The 21,278-nt window shown below is 46.4% G+C and overlaps 1 protein-coding gene across 1 annotated transcript in view; it reads right to left on the bottom strand.

Moving 5' to 3' along the window:
- Nucleotides 1–20,835, bottom strand: part of TOX2 (TOX high mobility group box family member 2) — a 68,821-nt gene extending 47,986 nt beyond the window's left edge. The window contains 2 exon segments of the mRNA XM_042834519.1: nucleotides 832–1,077; nucleotides 20,770–20,835. Of these exon segments, the coding sequence (XP_042690453.1) occupies nucleotides 832–1,077; nucleotides 20,770–20,820 (297 nt within the window). The 5' untranslated portion in view covers nucleotides 20,821–20,835.
- Between the last annotated feature and the right edge of the window lie 443 nt (nucleotides 20,836–21,278).

The raw sequence follows: 21,278 nt of genomic DNA, 5'->3' as shown, positions 1-21,278 counted from the left end.
CTAAGTAATATTTAATTTCATAGAAATATGCTCGTGTTCAATATTGATAGGCAGAAGATGATGTTTTTCTTAAACACACTAACCAGGCAACTTGGAGATGCACCGAGACTTTACAAAGCCTTAGGATTTTCCTAGCCTAAGAGATAATATCCCATTTAAATATTTAAATATCTGTCTTTCAGACCATTATCTATTCAAGCAATCGACACCAAATGCTGTCTAGCTAGAGCAGTTGCAGACTTGCAGGCAATGCTAATAAAGTAAAATTAACTCTATTTGATATTGATGCCTTCTAACAGCACCCATGAAAATCAATGATCTTAGAGAGAAACAATGTAGAAAACTAACCATAGGGCTAAATGTGCTAAAGAGGAAAATATTACATAGCTCCAGTGTTAACACCACTGCCAAAAAACGAGAGAAAACCTTTCTTCAATGCTGCTGCTGCAGAAACGTCTTAAGGCCTAATTAGTCCCAAAGTTTCTTCCCAGAGCTGCCTTTATTTCATTATCCCTGTGTATTTATTCCTACAGAAGCATCATTTGAAACTTTGCAAGGTATCACCTTACCACCCTGTGAGCCAAAAGGCAACTTAAGCTTGCAAGTGCAGGCAGGGATCTTGTTCTCCTGGAAATCAAGAGGAAAGCTCTCCCTCCGTGGGGCAGCTGTGCTCCTCCTGCCAATGCCACACACCACGGGGTGGCAAGAAGGAGGCTCAATCCCCATCCCCGGTGCAAACACCCCATTAAATGTATAACATCTCAATCAAATCATAGCACAATGTACAGAAATGGCTTTAACGGAAGGCAAAAAGAGGAGAAAGTCACTGACCGTGGGTAGCTGGCTGGAGAGGAGATGCCCGTCCTGACTCAACATGTTGGAGACCATGATGGCTGGCAGGTCCATGTTCTGGTAGGGGTAGGCGGGTATCAGGCTGTTTGGAGGCAGGCTGTGGCACAGGGAGTGATATCCAGCTTCGTGGTCCACCAAGTGCAGGAGTGAAGGGTCGGGGAGGTTGGGAGGTGTGATGGGTGGGATTTCATAGTCTTCGTTATTCTCATTCTGACTATTATACGTCTAAAACATGAAAAAGACATTTCACAATGCGTCACTGCCTTGTCCCTTCAGCAAATAAAAGTGATTGCTTGTGTAAGAAATACAAAAGCACGATCCCAGTGAAAATGTTCTTGTTTTAACAGAAAAAATAGCTCCAGGCCCAGCTGTCAGCTAGCCATAACCGAGTAGGGGCCAGGTAATGGGCAGTGCACCATCCACTGCAGAACACTGCATGTTCTTGAAAGCCTCCAGTGCTGCTGGAGCACTGCTCACTGCCCCTCCATCCCTGCTGCAACCCTTTACCAGGTTATAAACGCCTCTAAAGAGAGAAAGCCTGACGGTGCCCCACACTGAGGTTTGTCCTTCCTTACATTCTCATACAGATCTAGTTTGGTTTAGCATGCCCTCCTCTCCGTACCAATATTCCCCATGAATGTGCAGAGAAGCTGCTTCTTTTGTTTCCCATGCTTTCTGCTGGTTTGTATAAAATTAAGCATTCCAATTTGTATGGAAAAAAAAAAAGATATTATTACACCGATGTGAGTGTTTTTATATCAGACAAAAACATATTTGCTTCATAAAGCAAGTGTAAATCTATCCAAAATTATTAATTATGAAAGCAGAATATAATGAGTCTCTGGCAGAGGAGGCTTACTCTAAAGATCTACTGTTTCACTTATTATTATAGTATATGAAATTCTGATTAGCCATAGCATTACACACATGGATTTTAAGCTAAATTTCTCAGATCACCTAGTTTCATGGTTGGATTTTGACTTAATACTCAATTTAAGAGCAAAACCCCAGGCGTGTGCAAAACTAGTTGAACATTTCAGGCTTTATTAATCCATTGCCCCAGAGCTCACACTTGGGTTCATGCTCTTCACCACCCCCAGACGGCAGGGAGAAAACCCTTAATAAAATAAAATAAAATTAAAAACATATACATTTTTAATCAGAGCTCAGAATCCAGTAGGAGAAGCAGCTAAGCGGAAATCCACCTCTTGTCTCCTCTCATCCCATCACAAAAACAGAGCAGAGCACATATGCTGCACATCCCACCCAATTACTCACATTTGCGTGAAATTCCCACTAGCTTTGGAGAAACACGAGTACACCAGAAATATAAGGAGACCAAGCTGAGCTAGCTCTGTATCAACAGTTATTGTTAGGGGAAATTCAAGCCCAGTTGTTTTTCCAGCCAGCTTCTGTCTAGCAGTGGCATTGTGCTGGCAAGGTAGGGGGATGAGAGGCTGCACACAAAAGCAGACAGATCCCATTTAATGCGTCTAGCAGTTAAGTTTTCATTTGAGCTACACTCTTCGAGGTATATAAATTCTTCTCCAGCTATTTAAGAGGATTTCACTCTGCGCTTTATGGAAAGGGATTTAAATAAATCATTGCACAGCAAACTTGTTCCTCCAACTGGTTTATTTTGGTATCAGGTATATAAGAAAGTGGCTTTTCTGCGCTTAACTAAATTATGTAAAACCCACTCAAAGTTTCCTAAAGCTCTCTTCAAAACTACGAGTTGCTTGTGCTGCTGCAAAGCAGCTCACGGAAAGGCTTTGAGGCGGTTTTGCCCCCGCTCCCCCTGCACATTCTTTGCTCTGTGCTATTCAGACCGGGAGAAAAAAGCCCTGTGTAACTCACACAGCCCTCCGAAGAGCTACAGTATTGTGCAGACCTATGAAAATCACAATCAAAGCCGTACGCAATCAAAATCAGATTAGACAATATCCAATCAACATAATCAGCCTTGGCGCCTGCCAGCTTTTACACCGCGTCGCAGAGAACTATTTTCCAAAACAGGCCGCCCTTATTCTATATGTGTTTCAAATAGATGGCTAGAGATATAGGGAAGGGAGAAGAAGCAGTATGGAAAGGAGGGGAGAAGGGAAGTTATTGTGGCACACTGTTGGCATGGCCATGGGGATCCATGCCCACGGAGGGTGGGCTCACACACGTGCACAAAAGCCATCATCCCCAATCTCCTGCCAGCAGCACCCCATGTGCCTTCCCACCACGGCCTGGGCTGCGTGGTGGATTCTGTTTTCTATTCTTATGTTAATTTGAATTAAATTAAACAGCCAATTATACGTTATAAGGATACATTACAAATTAGATTAGCGAGCTGGCCTGAACCCATTCCTCCCACCAGGAATCCCAAGCCAGGCGCAGGGAAGCTCTCCCAGCTGAAAGGCCGCCCGCTGCGGAGCGCACAACGAGCGCGGGAGATCTGGGATTTTCTGCTCTCAAGCAGATGACGGTTGTTTGATTACACATTATTCCCTTTCAAATTAAAACACTGACATCGGCTGAAACAACAAGCCTACCCGTGCCAGGCCTCTCCAGCTCAGCGCTGCCCTGTGCTCCCTATGAAGAGCCGCAGCCGCCATGAGCCCTGCCCTCAGCCTGCCCTGCTCTGGGCACAGCCAACACAGCGACCTCAGCTGCTCAGGAGCAAGGCTCTGGCGGCCCACAACCCCTGATGCTTTCTGACAGAAAGAGACGTGTTAACGCACCCAAAAACCCCTCACAGGATTCACAGGCAGCCCACATGAGGCTCGCAGGGAGGGACGCTGCAGCTGGCAGTGCCCCATGTGGAAATGGAGCCGAAGCGAGAGCTTTACAGAGATAAAGCCGGTTCTTCTGCTTGTCTCCAGCGTCCCATGATGGGATGCCTGAATTTTAACACTAAAATTGGATGTTCTTCCGTATGCCCAGATAAGGATCAGAACTAAAAGGGTATCAAGCTGCAGACATCTTCTCCAAATGCCCTCAAGCTACTGAAAACTGTGCGGGCCAAGGAGGGAAGCGAGTAGTTCTCACCCTAGAATGTCAGCAGCTGGCAATCAGCAAACTGGAAGTAGAATCATAGAACCACAAAGGTAGGAAAAGAGCTCTAAGAGCATCCAGTCCAACCCAAGCCACCCCTCCTTGCCCAGTGACCACGTCCCTCAGTGCCACGTCTCCACGGTTCTGAGCACCTCCAGGACGGTGACTGCACCGGGCAGCTGTGCCACTGCATCCCTGCTCTTTTGAAGAAGAAAGTTTTCCTGATCTCCAATCTGAACCTCCCCTGACACAGCTTTGGGGCCTTTACCTCTCCTCCCATCACTGTTACATGGGAGAAGAGCCTGAGGCCCACCACACTACAATCTCCTTTCAGGGAACTGTAGAGTGATAAGGTCTCCCCTGGGCATCCTCTTCCCCACAATGAACAACCCCCATTCCCTCAGCTGCTCAAACGTTTCCACCGCCAGCACCCATTACAGCTGTAACACAATGCAAGCTCCCGCAACAAGGAACACACCTTGCTACTGCTCCAGAGTGGGGCAGACACAACCGTACTTTGTGCTGCAGACAGGAGGAAGGTTTGCGAAACAGCCTATTCCTGCACCATTTAGGGTCCGTCTGCCCACCTCTGCACTGTGCACCTCCAGCATCCAGCTGCCTGAATCTAAGGGATATCCAGGTATTTGAACACCACCCAGATCTCGAAGGGCTGGCTGGGAGCCAGCCAAAGCCATAATCAATACCTTATCGTGAATGACACCAAGAACCCACCATGCAGGTAGCTTGAGGGAGCTACAAGTGCTGTGCACATCAAGCCTTTGGCTTTCTCCTGCCTTTCCCCTCTTGGATGAGGAGGGAAATACTGCCTTTCTTTAAAAAACACTCTACAGCTGGCCAGCACCACTTCTCCCTTGCACATTGCTATTAATCATAGAAGACATGACTTGACCAAGGACCTGGGAACTGCTCTCCTCAGATGCATGGCAAACATCCAGTGACCCCAATTCTCCACTGAGTCATGCTCCGTGTGATTATCCATGAGGATCCAAGAGCTGCAGCCAAGCACTGATTCAGAGAAAATATTATTCACAGTGGAAAGGATAGGGATTTGCAGCATTATTGCAGGTAAATATTTGCCCTGTCAAATAACACTCAACAGTAAACACAAGGCTAAGAAAGAAAATTTATACCCAGTAAGGTACAAAGAAAATATGTCGACTGATGTGATTCATCCCACCCTGATCATCCGTGTGACACAAAACACCATGGACTCTCCCACCCCTCACCTGCTAACAAAGCTGTTCCTGCAGCTAACATGAGAGCTTATTGCCGTAGGAACGTGACCCTCTGGGAATTTCAGACATCAGATAGGGCTAAACAAACAAAAAGCAGGCTGGGAAATCTGCAGAGTGAATAAAACATTGCTATTTGTGAGCAAGTGCAACCAAGGGCTACCACAACAGACACCAACAAAGCCTGTGCTCCTGTTTGCATGGAGAGCATGGAGTGCTGAAACCACAGGGGCAGCAAGGTTGGTTCAGGTGGCAGGAGAAGGTGGAAGGCACCTGGATGTTGCAAACCCCAAAGAAGAGCTCCAGTTCCAGCAAGGACCACAGCACGGTGCTCACCGTGGGGCTGCCAAAGGCTGCGCTCCCAGCAGTGCCTTCCAAAGGCCCGTGCCAAGCCTTGAAGCAGCGCTGATATTCCACATCAGCAGCTCTGGGGCTCAGCAATGGAAATCGATTTGCCTCATCTCTGCACGTGGAGATCCTGCCTGTGAATAGCGGGACCAATGAATTACTTGGGTACTGTTGGAGGAATACTGTAAATAAGTACTTATTAACAGCCAGCCACATACTGTCTATAAATTGTTTTAGATGTTCTCCCAGCTCCTTTTACACTCATTTTCACATGCTCAAGTTTTTGACTGAGGGAATGCAGTTGAAAAGGGAAAAATGAGTCCTTGTACAAACGTAAACATGTGCTGGAAGTGTGTGCACAACCTCCAGCAGCAGGCAGACATGCCAGGAACCCAGCAGGATGGCAGGCAGCCCCACGACCAGCAGCAAATTGGGGCCTACCTGCCTGCTGAGACTTCTGTGCTCCTTTCCTTCCTGCAGTATAGGATTTAAATCCCAAGCGAATGCTGGTTCACCCAAAGAGCAATCAATCAACCTGTTTAATGTTCTCCAAGTTTCTCATCATTTCCTCCTATTGTTGCTTTGATGCATGTTCTGCATGCTATGGTGAACCCTAGAAGACAGCCAGTGTCCACCACAGTGCTGCTGGACGTCATTGCCCTGGAATGGAGCTGGAGATTTACTTCCCCATCTTACCTGCCCTTTGTCCCCTGTGCTGTAAACACTTCTGAATGGTTCAATCCTTCAATCCCTTCTGAATGGTTTAAACCAAATTTGACAGTGAAAAGAAGCCCTTTATACAAGTTTCATAAAGCCAAATGTGCACAGAAAGGAGATACCAGGGTCCTAAACATTCACTTTTGCCCTGCAAACCTTGGATCTCCTTGGCTAGCTGCTATTTGGGTGAAGGGATTGCCATGATTGGGTGCCATGCTGCTAAGCAGGATGAAAAATGCAGGGAATTGGCCATGAGTATTCATATCTTACACTCAGTTTTTACATCACCCAAGCTGTGGCTGACTTGCATCACTACTTCACCACAAAAAAAAAAAGCTAAAAATAATGGAATTCTACGAACAATTTATAGCAAAAGAAATCAGCCCTATTGTAGGCTTTAAAAAAGGCTCCCAACTCCCTCTCCCCCCACTTCCCTCTTTTTTTTTTTTTAATCAGCATCTTATCCAGAACTGGAATCCTGTCAAGAATAGTGGATAGCACACAACTATAACTTCTTATTATGTGTATAGTGATTTTATGAATTCAGTGGGGAATGAAATGCAATTTTGTCAGACTTGTCTGTGTTCATAATGACCAAGTCAAATTAATCATCGTGGATAATACTCCTGTGTCAGCCATTCAGGAGATTTTTTAATAGAATTTTTCTGATTCATGTCTTGCAGTACATCAGATCTGTAGTAATGCAGGCACTTCTAAAAATCAGTGCAATTATGGCTTCTTGTTGGCCTGTCATTTTCCTGGAATAAAAATGTCTCTGCAAAAGTCATATACTGTATATAAACCAAAATGAAAAACAAAAATATAGTTACAATTAGACTTGATTTTTCCTAAAGATTTAATATCTTCTCGAGGCCATTATTTACAGGCAATACATAACGCAACAGTGCACGATGCCGAAGATGGACTGCCTTATCACAGCACACACCAATTTTGTCCTGCTTGTCATTCTTCCTCTGATTGCCCTATGAGTTAGTGCTTTCGTAGGCATGGAAATGACTATCCCATAGAACAAACAGGGGATAGGTAATGGGCCTGCAGTCAAATTATTGTGTTTATTAAAAATGTATCCAGGAAAGCCCACAGAGATCCCAAAGGGCTCTTGTTCAGGAAAATCTCTGGTTCAAGAAAAGGTTACAGTTACCATAAAGGCAGATAGACATGCATGGGAGCAGCAGTGCAGCGTGCAGCGGTATATGAAGGATTAGTAATGGTACACTTATCCTTCTGAGGGAAGAGAGAGACCTCAAATTCCCCAGTGACAAAGACAGAAATGAGTTTTGGAAGAAGTTACCCCCAGGAATTAAGAGGAAGGAAAATGCAATCCACCCCAGCTCTCAGCCTTCGTTACCTGGCGTTCTGCAGTTATTGCCATGGAAGGGAGCACAGGGAAGGTCCCCACCAGGGCCACCGTGGGTCCCAGCAGAGCTGCCCCACACCCACCCTGTTCCACCAGGGAGAAACCTTCTGGAACCACTTGGAAGGAGGTATGGAGACCCACCACCACACCTCCCAGGAACACAAGACCTGCGTAAGGCAGCAGATCAGCAGTTCAGCCGGTCAGGGAAGCTGGCTGGAAAATCAGCCAATAGCAGCAAGCATTTTGGAGGAGATACACAAACCTCTGGCGAACGCTCCTTGAAGCCCCTCAGAGACCAGAACAACTCATCCCTCACTTTCACCTCTCTCATCTGTTTTTATTAACCTTCCACCTCCCTGCATTCCTGTTAAGTTCTGGAAATCAGCATCCAGCAGCAGGGAGCTCCGCATGCTCCTTGCAAAACATGCCCCAAACTCCTGCTTTGCAGTGCCATACCCTGCCTGTGCTGTCCCCTGTGCTGTTCTCCAACCCACATGGAGAAGCTGCCTCTGAACTCCCAGCTCCAGCACTGAAGGCAACACCACGTTCCTACAGCACAGACTTTCCCCTTCTAAACACACTCCTGGGATACACGGCTCCAAGTCTGCTGATGGCATTTTCAGGAGCACTCAATATTGGCTCACGCAAATATTGGCAAGAGCCAGAGCTAAAACTCCTCTGTTGTATCTTCATTAGCAGGACTAGAAGACGTATTTGATGCACAGCTGCTCTTTTTCACCTGCAGTAATATCTAACTGCAGTATCTACCCTGAGCATGGGCAGATAATGCAGCACGTTTTTGTAGCAGTGCTTCCCCAAGTCTTTTGAAATAAACATGGCAGAGTTCCAGGGGAAGCTTGGAGATGCGCAAGCTCTGTTCCATGTCAGCAAAGCACACCCTCTGTCATCTGTCTCACAATTGTTTATAAAGATTTAGCTTGATTTTAAAGTATATTCTGTAGGGACTGCACATTCAGGCAGAGAGGAGCCAATGGGGATCTAAAATTAGATCGACCGGATCACACAAATACAAACCCTTCGCTTTGCTTTCCTGGGCTCTGGGCTGGAAGTCAATACAAGGAATATGATAATATTCTACTCAAGAATATCACGCGTTTCTGGGAATTATTTGAGGAGTACAGACTTTACATAATTGCCTTTTTTGTCTCATGGCATACTGAACTTGCATAATAAGATCAGCGCACTTCACAGAAATTCATTGTTGGGCTGGATGGATTTGGTATTCTGCAGTGAGCCAAGGGTACATTACATAATGATGTATAATGCACTGTAAGCAGGTCAAGAGATAAGGCAGCCTGCAAACACTAATGGAGTGCATGCGGGGAAGAATTAGCAAAAAGCACTCTAAGAAATTAATTCAACCTGGCTTCAGTCGAGCAAGCAGGACTCAGAGCAGGAAGAAAACTTTATTCTGTACCATGCTTATCCCCTTTCAGTTTGCATTTTGTTTCTCCATTGAGTTTAAAACTGACTTTGTGCCGCACTTTGGGTGGGTGCTCTGTAGCAAGTTTTCCACTTTGGGGGCTGGATGCACGGCCCCATGTCATTCACTAAATTTCTGTTACTTAATGTGAGCTGGGGCTGGGACGTGTGCTGCCCAAAGCATCGCTCACCACAAACAGGTCCCAACTTTGGACCCACGTGCTTCCCCAGTTCCACTTAGGCCCCAAGTCAGATTGACAAGAAAATGATATATGCATGTATGCATGATGCAAAAAGGCAATAAAGCCCACGAGCAGCAGCACAGCCCCCTCCGTCGCCCAGACTCGACGTGTCTGATTAGCACAAGGACGGGGAGAAGTGGGGAGAGCCTGCATAATGTGTGTAAGCTAGCACCTCCCCCAGGGTGCCCAGCTGCTGCAGAAGCAATTTCACAGCTCATCATCCATTATGAGATTAAAATAATTTTTTTTTTCCTCCTGTGAAGTACTAATAAATTGTGCGGGCAGAGCAGAGTTAGCATTTACACAAATGGTAGTGAATCACCCACCTAGTTATTTCTTAATGGATTGAGTATTTGCTTTCCTCCTTATCCTGTCATTTCAAAAAGTAAAGACACAAACCTGTTTATCTGCACCGTTCAGCCACAGGGTAATAGGCACAAAGGCAGAGAGGGGCCCTGCCCAGTGATTCCCAGGGAACAGCACCAAAACATCAGTATGGAAGGGGAAATCAGCTCCACAAAAGGGCACCCGAGATCATCCCCAGAACTCACTCTCTTCTCCTTCTGGGTGCAAAACTCGCTGAGGCATCGCTGACACAATGCAGCTTCCATGGTACATCTAGTGAAGATGTAAAGCTGCAGTCAGAGCAGAGCTAATGGCTCTGGGAACATCCCTGCTTTATTATGGTATCAGACGAAGCAGGCATGTTTAATGTTTAAACTTCCAGCGACAAATGCCTACAGCAAATATGTTTTATGTATTTATTCAGTGCTTCTTATGCACCTGTCACCTTAGTAGCTAAGGTGCTGCTTACCTCTTTTTGTATTATTAAAATTGAAAACGTATCAGTGCTCTGTGACATGCCACGCTCTCCCCTCCCCTTTCTCCTCTCCATCCCTGAGAGCAGAGCAGCTCGATATCCTTTACCAGCCCATCCCCTGCATAACATTTCAGACTGCCAGGAAGTGGTCAAAATGGGAAAAGGAAATTAACTGGAAGCCCTGGAGCAATAAATCAGCCTCCCACGTTATCCTGAAGCCCCTCAGCCCCAGACTTGGCCCTGAGCACCAGGAGAAGCAATGACACCAGACGCCGAGTCAGTCCTTAGAGCAGATGGCAGAAGCATCCCCTGATGCTAAGCTCAACAACTGGGTTCAGGCAAGCGCTGCCTCCAATCCAGGGCAGGTAATGTCAGATTGGAGCTGAATGTGATCTGGGCAGGTAGGGCAAAAGAGAAGTTAAAGATTGCCTTTGGAATTCGGATGCTTCCCTCCTTGTAGACCCTAAATATGCAAAATTCATCCGTGCTCCAGCCTGCCCCATCTGAGAGAGGTTAAAGGCGTTGACTGGGATCTCTCTTTGCTCCTTTTGAGTTTACTGAGCTCCCAAGAGCTCAGCTACAAGCCTTCCTCCATCACCACCAGCACTAGAATTGTATTCATTCACACACTTACCCAAAGCAGAAGCTGTCATGTCACAGGAGCACAAAGGTGCTGGGCTGTTAGGGAAAGCACGAAGCACCAAGAGACTCATGACAAAATGATGAGAACCGTAACCTGGTACACAGCCAAGTCTCCAAATCCCCAGCGTAGGAGTGAAAATCTCAACCTTCAGCCTCCAGTATGTAAATTTGGAGAAAAAAAGCAGATTTTATCTCTAACAATTCTAACATATTTTTTTTCTTTAATAAAAATAAGCTTATGTATGGAATCTAAAAAAAGCTAGGATCACACACATCGCTCTGAGTGGCTCATCTATGTCCTAACTCACAGATGCTCATGAAATACCTTTAGAGAAGAAGTGACAGGGACAAAATGAGTAATTACAATTACAGAATCAGAGTGGCTTTGGTTGGAAAGGACCTTAAAGACCATCAAGCTCCAACCCAACTAGAGAAGATCCTGGCACAATGTGGGCTGAAAGCAGAAACAACAAACCCAAGGTACAAACTCAGATTTGCCCTGACCACTCAATGGCTTCTACTGTCATCTTTTAAAGTGTGGACAAGACATAAATACGCTCACAAACTCAGAGCTGAGTGTTTCTATTGCTCAGAATGGCACCAAACCACATACCCAGTGCCCTTCTGGGTGTTAACCAAAAAAGAACATTATAGGCAGATCCAAATGTGACCAAAATGGGACAGGCTCTCTGAAGGAAGACCTCCAGAGAAGCTCCTGTTCCTACTCTTGATATCAAACAACAGGGATTGGAAGCTCTGAGACAGACCCTTGATGCAGAGGTCAGGAAAACAGAGCCAGCAGAGCGATTGCATGGCATCTTGCAATGGCAGTGCAGTGTTTCAAAAACTTAGCACCCAAGTACCAGCAGCTCAAAGAGATGCAGAATATTCTGCATTTCACAGAGGGCTTTCCCCTTTTCACCCCCAGCATTGCTCTGTGAGCACAATGAATTCGCTCCTGAAGCGACGTTTGGGCGCCCAATAATTCCCATCACCTCCCTTCATTTCTTCTCTTGACATTTCATGACCGATTTTCTCAGGAAAACCTTAAAAGCTGACTGCAGCCTTTTCCCAGCTGGTCCTTCATGTTAGCAAACCCACGGATCTGCACGCAGAGCGTTTGTGCAGAAACATCACATTTGCACACGCATCAAAGCTGACGGCACCTGCAAGAAGGCATGCAGATATTCATGCAAAACCATGCAGCTGCCAGCGCTCAGGGGAGCAAACACCTCCCGACTGGGTGCAGTGCAGCTCCTGCACCAGCCAGGTCCCTGGTGGAAATGGGCACCCAGTGGCTGCTTGCTTCCAGACTGTGCTGGGGATTGCTGGAGCCTGGGAAAATGGCAGTGCCCAGCACGAGGCTCTGCTGCATAGCTGTGTGTTTGCTTTGGAAGTTAGCTGGAATTCTTAAAATAAATTCGCTAAATTGTCTTCCAGAGACTGATGGCTTTTCTTTTCTTCCCTCCTTAATAAACTTGCAGGGCTATCTTTATTGTTATGTCTAATTTTAGGGAAAACTAACATTTCCTGAGATTCAATTTCTCTCATAATTGTTGGAAGGAAACTAAATTGTCTGCTGTAAACATTCACTGTATTGTGTGAAAAGTATCTTTATTACAGCCCACTGGGAATACCAATAAAATCCCCAGTCCTGGCCCTTCCTCACTTTTTTTTCCCTTTAGCTGCCTCTTTTCTCTCCTGTCCCCATTAACGTCAGTTCAAACATTCTGCAGTCAGGCCACGAGAACTTAAAATATATTATTTAACAATCAAGACAGAATAAAGGCTTGTGAGCAGTGAGATCCTTTCTCCCTTCTCCTCGCTGCTTTCTATTACAGAAAATGAGAACGGCTGTTCCATTTGTGTGTGCGTGCTCAGAGTTGATGAAAAAAATCTCATTAGTTTAGTCTGACATATATTCAATACAGCCTATGTACATATATATATTTTTTTCATTTTATTCTACAGCTGCAAAATGATACTAAATTTCATCAGATTGGAAAGAAAACTGTGGTCTTGGAACATTTCCCTTTAAGGGTCTTATATTTATTCAGAATTCATGAATCATTTTCCCGTAATACAACCATAATTATTCTTAAAGTGTTATGTTTGAAGGTTTAATATGAAATACTTGCAAAAGGCTCTTTTTCACTTTGATAGTTTGTAATCTTCATGGTAATCAGATCAGTTAGCCCTTCACACAGCAGCCTGGAAAATACAGTTTAATATGAATCTCATACCCTTCACTCATGTTTTAATTAAAGTAATAAAAGCCAAGTCATATTTTGCCCTTTACAGTGTACACAGATGTATAGACCTGAGCACACAGCATGAGCACAGACACTTCTGGTGACTGCTGATGACTTTCCTGGTCTGAGATGAATCTCAGGGGTTGCTGCCCATGAGAGCAGTGTCACCGGTGGCCAGCGAGCAGAGCCGTGATGCTGTGATGGGCAGGCGAGCTGAACGCTGTGCTCTGGCTCAGCTGTGCCACTTTTCATGCCATCACCTTTCAGATGGACAAACTCTCAGGTCTGCTTTCCTGCCCAACAAGCATATAGATTTTGGAGCAAACACGTGAAGCCGTGTGAGCGGCGGTGTGCTTGCTCCACAACCTCAAGCCAGGGTTGTGGAAGAGCAGCTTTGGGGCTGAGCCCACCCTGCACACACCCAGGCACCCCCACACCCTCGGGGAGCAGAAGGCTCGTCCTGTGGCCACAGAGGTGCCTTCCTGTTTGCACAGGCCTCCATCCAAACTCTGAAGTGGCAAGCAACATTTTCCTGCTGGAAGCAAGCAGTTCCCCAGCTAATCGCCCCGCAGTGGCCGCAGACCCAAAAACAGGATCTGATGGGCCAGGAGAAGTAATCCATCACTTGGGAAAGGAAATCCCAAGAGCACAAGACCTGGAATTTTTTCAGTATTTCTGCAGCCCACGATGCTACAGTTCCCCAAATAGACACCATTTCCCAAAGCCACTCCCCAGAGGTCCATATCAGAAGCAAACAAATCTCTGCATTCAAGAGCAGGAGCCAAAACCAACCCCCAACAGGGCGCAGCAGAACATCTTGCTTGTCACAGCTTAGAAATGACGGTGCAATCAGAGCTCAGCAACTGCGAGCGAGCACGGTAGCCCCACGGAAGCCATCACATGGCTTCACAGCAGTAATTCAGCTCTCAAGAGCAGTGGCTGACTGGAGGAGCAGGAATGGAGGCTTTTCAGCACGCACAGCATCATACCAATGCGATGCTGGGGGTTCAGAAGCATGAGCTGCTCCCCTCGGGGCTGCCCAGGTCCCCCCCAGTTTGCATCAAAGGCAGCAGCTCTGCAGGCACCACGTGCACTCGCTCCCAGCGGCACGGAGCGCAGTGGGAAATCTTTGATAAAGTGATAAAAGTTGTTGGCTGCGTACCATCTTCCTCTATATTTTGCTGCTATTTTATGAACTGTCAGCTGGCTTTAACAGCTCATCAGCATTGCTGGACAGCCAGCCCATGTGCTCCTTACGCCATGGGAGCCACACCACATCCCAGCAGGTCTCCTCCAGCATGACTTAGCCTGACCAGATGGTTGGAATCACAGAATCACAGGATCCTTAAGGCTGAAAAAGACCTCTAAGATCAAATCCAACCATCACCATCAGTAAACCATGGCCCCAAGTGCCACGTCTCCATCTTTCTTCAATACCTCCAGGGACGGTGACTCCACCACATCCCTGGGCAGCTGTGCCACCGCCTCTTTCTGAGAAGAAATTTTCAATCACCACCACGACCTCAGAGTTTTCTCTCCCTACAAAACGCTTTCCACACCACCTAACAGATCTCGTCAGCTGTATAAGATGCTTTTTTTTTTTCCCCCCTAGAGTAAATGCATAAGAAACAAAGATGATTCACTTGGTCTCAGAACTGCTCAGTCCCATTAGTTTTTCACTCTGTGATGTTTTTCAAACACCCTACTGCTAACAACTTAGGAGTTCTTTGAGAACAAGGGTTGAAGATGATGTTGCTTTGTAACACCCATGCATTTTTTTATTATTGTACTATCCAAGCACTACACCAGCAGTGGAAGCTTTGGTTGCTAAGATGAAGTTATAGGAATTGCTTCCTGACTTCACTTTTCAAAAATTTCACTGTCTCATAAGAGTTCATACAAAATTCACGAGCCTGGATCATCAGCTATAGTTGTGCTCACCTTCAAAACCCCATCTGGAAGGGTTTCCATTAGCTGCTGATTGTAATAAATGACATGTAACACTCTACTGTTCATTCTAAAATAGTACATGAGATTTCTCTTGAATTGTCTGCCAAAAAAGGCATTTAATATCTATCTATGTCTTCTCTCTATTTTTTATTCTCTAGCACAACATCTGAAATTGCACAGCACTGCTTTAAGAGCAGCAGAAAAGAAGTAAAATCTTGGTACTGCTGCAGTGCACACTATAACTTCCACCACACTGCCAGCACAGTTTAGTCCTTCCTTTCAACTTCAAATCCGCACAGAGCTCACTTCTCTTCACCAGGGATCTTTAGATATACATATACATGTGTTATACATAGAGAGAGACATACATGCATATATAGGCAAGAAAGTCGCATACAAGGCAAGGTGCATGGTACCGGTAGGAGCATCACAGCTCTCCATGCCTGGGGGCAAGAGTCCCCTCTTTGACATCAGTGATTTTCTCTAACACTGACCATCATCTGACCATCATCTGTTCCAATGATCAATATGCAGCCAAGAGATTACAAAGACCCTGAGACCTATCTCCTCCAGTTTAAAACAAACTTGTGTTTTTTTTCAGATGCAAAGACCAATCACACTCCTTAGAAGCACAGAATCACAGAATCACAGAATGGCCAGGGTTGGAAGGGACCTCAAGGATCATGAATCTCCAACCCCCCTGCCACATGCAGGGCCACCAACCTCCTCGTTTAATGCTAAACCAGGCTGCCCAGAGCCCCATCCAACCTGGCCTTGAACACCTCCAAGGACGGGGCATCCACAGCCTCTATGGGCAACCTGTTGAATCTCCCAAGTTAGAAGGGATCCATAAGGATCATCAACTCCAAAAGTTCATCCAGGGACCAGAGTGGAAATTACAGCCACACCACGGTGGGCTCTGAGCTTTCCTCCACCATCAGGCTGTGTAGTCTTTAGTGGGATGAGTCAAGGGAAGAGTTGTCTACAGCCCTGCTCAGCCACGTGCGTGGTAACCTCCCAGCCTTCCTTCTGGAGGAAAGCCAGGTCTGAGCAGCAACGGTGGTCACCATGAACAACATGCTGCAACTATGAGCCTCAGGCAATGGGGACAAATAGCTGAAAATTCCTCCAAATTCACATGTCCTGGGAGGCGAGGGACAAAACAACACAAGCACACGTTATCCCCCAACAACCGCACTGCCAGCAATGGAGCATCCTCACCAAAGTCAGTGATGGAGGCAAAACACAAGGGAAAAATGCCCACATTGGTCCTGCCTTCCAGCTCCGGGAGGAACCACAGAATCATTAAGGATGGAAAAGATCACTAAGATTATCTAGCCCAACCACCAAGGAAAGCAGCAGGCGCTAGGGAAGGATGCAGTGTCTTCATCAGCAGCCCCTAACTGCCCTCCCAGGCGGTGGCTCCTGACCACCTAGCAACGCGTGCTTCAGGCTGCACGCTCCCCACCATGGACCACTGATGCTCACCCTCAGCAACCGGAGACTGGTTTTATTTTACCAACTGTTGCTATTTCTCCACGATTCAGCTGAGCTGGGTGGGAGGCCTGGGAGGTGGGAGTGCGGCGTGTCTGCCAGGATTGTGACAAGGTTTGATGGCATGTTTTATAGCAGAGCCTGCCAGGAGGAGCTCTGTCTCGTCTCAGCACTCGCGGCACGCCAGGAAGGTACTGGAGGCTTCCCATGCTGTCATTAATTTCTAATTATGCCATCAGTTGCTTTCTACATTATTGCTTATTTACCAAACACAGCTTTATTGTGACGTCTAGTTCCTTATAACTAGCAAACCCATTGTTATGCTAAAACGAATGTTCTAAATGTTATTTATTATTTGATAAACCTTGTGTAACCCTGAATGAGGACATTAAATGGCAAGAACACTACTTCAAAATCCCATTTTAAATAAGTCACCAAGACAGCTATGCCTTTATAAAACACATTAGAGTGGCACTTGGAGCACATATGGCTCAGGGATATATACAAATTATACAATTTCTGTCATTTGGTCAAATAAGAGGGACGTTTTGACCCCAGAAATGAGTCAAATGCAAGTTGTAATTCAAGCCCCACCGGAGGCCCTGCTGTAATGCATCCTGACGGCTGATCAAGGAGCCCTGACCATTTGACCCAGCAGATCAGCGACTCACTGTATCTATTATGGCTAATACAGACCCCAGCTTGAAGATGTATGGAGATAAACAGATAAAGGGCAATAGACACAATAGATAAATGTTGATTTATCCACATCCAAGCACACATACATGTGCAGATGGATTCCATGCGTGCAGGAATGGGCAGGCATGTGTAAACTCGTGCTAACATTTGTAAAGGGACACATCTGAAAACAGATGTGTATGTGTGTGTATGACAAATCTAACCCTTCTTAACTCCATTTCCCCCAGTGCACTCATTCAGCTGTGCTCCTGCTGACTTGCATACAACAAGAGAAACCCCAGCTTTCCTTTATGCCACATAAAAATATCGTGTCAAAATTAATGAGAATATGTTAAACACCCACAGACACAGCAGCGGGGTCCTTGCTGTGCTCTCAGCCACAAAGGAAAGGAGCTGCTTATGGCAAAGCATCCTTGAATAAATGACACTGGTGTGTAACAGTGTTTGCACAAGGAGTTGCACAAATTAACTTGTCGGTATAGAAACCAGAGTGCTGCTCAGCTGGAACAAGGCGTGCGCAGAAAGCTCCTGGGATTAAGATCAAAAGTGCCCAGTGGTAAGTAATGAGCTCTTTGCTCCTTTGAAGCACCCACTGACCCAGGAGCAGAGAAAGGTGATGGAAAGAGCAGAAATCTGGCAAATGTACCTATCAGCATGACAGCATTCATGGGATCCACACATCTCAAAGACAAACCCACCCACTCCCACCCAACTGCACATTCTGCCCTATTTGAAGTTACTTCCCCCATCAGAAAGGACTCGATGAATGCCTTCCCTTACTGACTTTGCAGGTGTTTTTGTTTCTTTTAACAGCACTGTTGCATTTCTTTCATGATACGTGGCCTGGTTGTGGTTCTGTGCATTTCTTGGGATTTTTCCTTGTCTTTGTTTGGAGGTGGGGAAGGAAAGACTGAAAATGGGCAGGGGTGAGGAATGATGCTCTGCTGATTCAGGAGACATGACAGATCCCTCACTCATCTCGGGGGTCAGATGTCCACGACTGTTTGATCAGATGTCAGCTTGCATTTATGCTCCGGCTCCTGCTGGGGGTTGAGTTACATTTCACATTTGACTCATTTCTGGGGTCAAATGTCCCTGCTATTTGATGGAACAAGAGGAATTATTTTCCCCAAGCAGCCTGTGCTGGCGCAGGTACGGATCTGTCAGTGTTCTCATTGTGTTTTAGGCTCCTGCATTTCTGCATTTAGCTCTCAGCTGAGACAAACCCCTTTGGGGATGAAAACAAGAAACGTGGAGTACAGCACGCAAGCAATCACACAGAAGAAGATTAAGAGGAAAGCAGATCAGCTGGCTTTACACTGCTCATGGCAGTTTGTTCATACAAGTTAGCAGCTCAGCACTGCAGGAGAAGAAGGAGAGGGAAGCCATCATGCCTTCTCCCCCTGCCATGAGAGGCTCCTTAGGATGAAGACTGTGGAAGTGGCTGTGAGAAGCTGATGCTGGGATGCTACAGCTTCACGATGCTTTCCAGGGACTGCTCAGCACCAGAGCTGCCCTAACTACAGGCTCTGCAGTGGCAAAATGAGAATAATCTTATCTGTGTGATGGGAAGGGATGGCTCCAGAGCTTAAGCAGTTGCTGTGTCTCTGGATGAGAAATGTAAAGCATTACTGTGATAGACAGGAGCTATTTAAATGGGAGGAGACATGGTAAACTGAATTCTGCTTTCCACCTAACTCTCCCTATATATTATGAAAGAAAAATCACCAGAAAATGCAAAACTACAGACCCAGAAGCAAAAGGCAAGCCCCTATAACCCAGAGCAGTGTGAACATCCAGCCCTGGTAAAGCTCCATCTGTGGTGGCCGTGCCTAATGGTGCACACTGTGACTGAGCAGCTCAGGACCACGACAAGGGGAAAAACATCATATCCATCAATTACGGTTTGCTGGCTCCTGTAATTAGTGTGCAGGACATGTCTTTATCCCCACGAGTGCTGCGGACCAAGCACTGTCCCACATGTGTTGTGTGGGCATCCAGAGGCTGATGATTTAGCTGCCTCTCAAATGGGGCTGTGAAAATGCTCTCCCGCTGTTTAACATACTCATTCAGGTTCCAGCAGGTTGAGCAAACAGTGAAAAACATCTGGGTTCCTCATTTCATTAGAGGCGCTGTATTATTAGGAATAAAGTCATGACCAGTGCTATGAAGTGCTCAGTGGTAAACAGGCACTGATGTGAGCACACACAGGGGATGTGAACTGATGGTGATGATGGGAGAAGTCTCAGAAGGAGCACGAGAGGTTCCTGAACTCCCCACCACGATGCTCTCCACCTTGGGGCACAAAGCAGTCCCAGACACACAGTCACCAATCACCCACAGCTGAACCCAGGGCATAGTCCAGAGGAGGGAAAAGCAGAATGGAGAGTAACCTTAATTAAGTTCATTAATTGCTTTGTAAAGAAGCTGCTGCTCATTTCTGATGGTGCCATCACCTGTCCAGATGCTCTGGGCAGCGCAGGGTGGGATGAAGCTCAACCCCAACTTGGAGCACCCTGGGGCCACCCTGTTCCCTTCTGCCTTTACTCAACCTGTGCTACCACAAGCAGTGCCTGGGTTGGTTGGCATGTGTTTGAACAGCTGAATCACCTTAGAGTGCAAAGTTTGCAGCTCCTTTCCCACTCTTGGAAATACTTCTTGCACAAGGACAACCCTCCACCTGTGTGGTCTCACACTCTAGGAGGATGAACAACAGGTTTTCTTCCTGTTCGACATACAGATGTTTTTTTTCATCATAGGTACCCAAGTTAGATATTCACCAGTCTCCTAATTTATAGCAATGCTATATTGCTACAAATTGCTAAAAAAGGCAACTCCCAACCCTGGCAGCAACTGACATCTCACCCTATGCAGCTCCAGCAGCATTTTGGGGATAGATGGAAATCTTCACCCAGCTGTCTTTCATGGCCTTGCACTGCACTGAGTTCACAGTGGACTCATCAGAGTCTGCGCTGCACACAGCTGTGGCAAAACAACAAAGTGGCTCAACTCAACCCCAAAGTGAGGGATTAGATTAGAATATTAGTGACAAACTTGTGTTTTCCCTTTTGGTGAGAAGCTTCATGCCAAGGATCAGAGAAGAACACAAGTAGAACCACCTCTGACCTCCCAGTTAGGACAGGTAGGCACGTGCTGAAGTTCTCCCCTCTCCGCAAGACCTAGGCATGTGCCTATATGTATGTGCTCATCTACACACATTCAGGGTTCACTGAAGAGCCATTCCTGCTCTATGAGTCCACAAAGGCCACTGTGAGACATGAACAGCTCGATTCTGATCCTCTCCACGAGGGTTCATAGCTCCAGAACAGGAAACCTTTGACTCCTCTTCTCCCCAAGCCAGCTCACTGTCAACCTATTCAGCTGCAGGAAATGCTCTGTGTGGGGGCAGAGAGAGGCACCCACTCTACACACAGTGCTCAGAAACCTCACCTCTAGAAACACCTGCTGCACCTCCATTTACGCTGAAGGATGCTGACCTCCTCTGTGCACCCTTCTGCTGTCCCAGGAGCAGGGATTCCTGGAGATCTCCCAACACTCGAGCTCTGCATGGCCTCCGTCTCCTGGGAAGCCTCCCCCACCCTGCACACACAACCCACCCAACCCCAACAACACTTACCTGATTTGCAGACAGAAACTCCTGGGTATTGTCGTTCATTCCCATGTACATGTTCTCCCCATCAAACTAGAATGGCAAAAGAAAGTTAGAGTTAGAGAAATGCCATCTGTGTGCCAGGGTTATGTGCTTTCCTGGCTCTTTCCAGAGCCAAGATTTGCAGAATGAAATCCTGGGCTGGTCCTCCTGTACTTCTGAGCGTATATGAGCTCATGAACATCACTGATATTGCAATGGGATGTGGTAACATAGCATGGTTATGATAATTCTTTCAGCAAAGTGAAAGAATGAGTCACTCCAATTCAAATTAATAAACCAAAACTGTGCGAAGCTGTGCAAATTCACAGATTCACCCAGCAGCAAGCAGCGCTGAAATGAAGTTCTGCCTAAAATTCCCACTACACCATCAGTGAACTATGAAAAGACAACTTCCATCAGTGGAAATTTCCAAGACAGGCAGGTCACCTTCAGTCCTCTTCCAGACACCCATGTATCCCTTTATCCCCAAGCAG

This window comes from Centrocercus urophasianus, unplaced genomic scaffold, assembly GCF_019232065.1.
Source record: "Centrocercus urophasianus isolate 14NV4802_14NV808 unplaced genomic scaffold, USGS_Curo_1.0 seq_47, whole genome shotgun sequence".
Lineage (NCBI taxonomy): Eukaryota > Metazoa > Chordata > Aves > Galliformes > Phasianidae > Centrocercus > Centrocercus urophasianus.
This window is presented reverse-complemented; position numbering and strand designations above follow the sequence as displayed.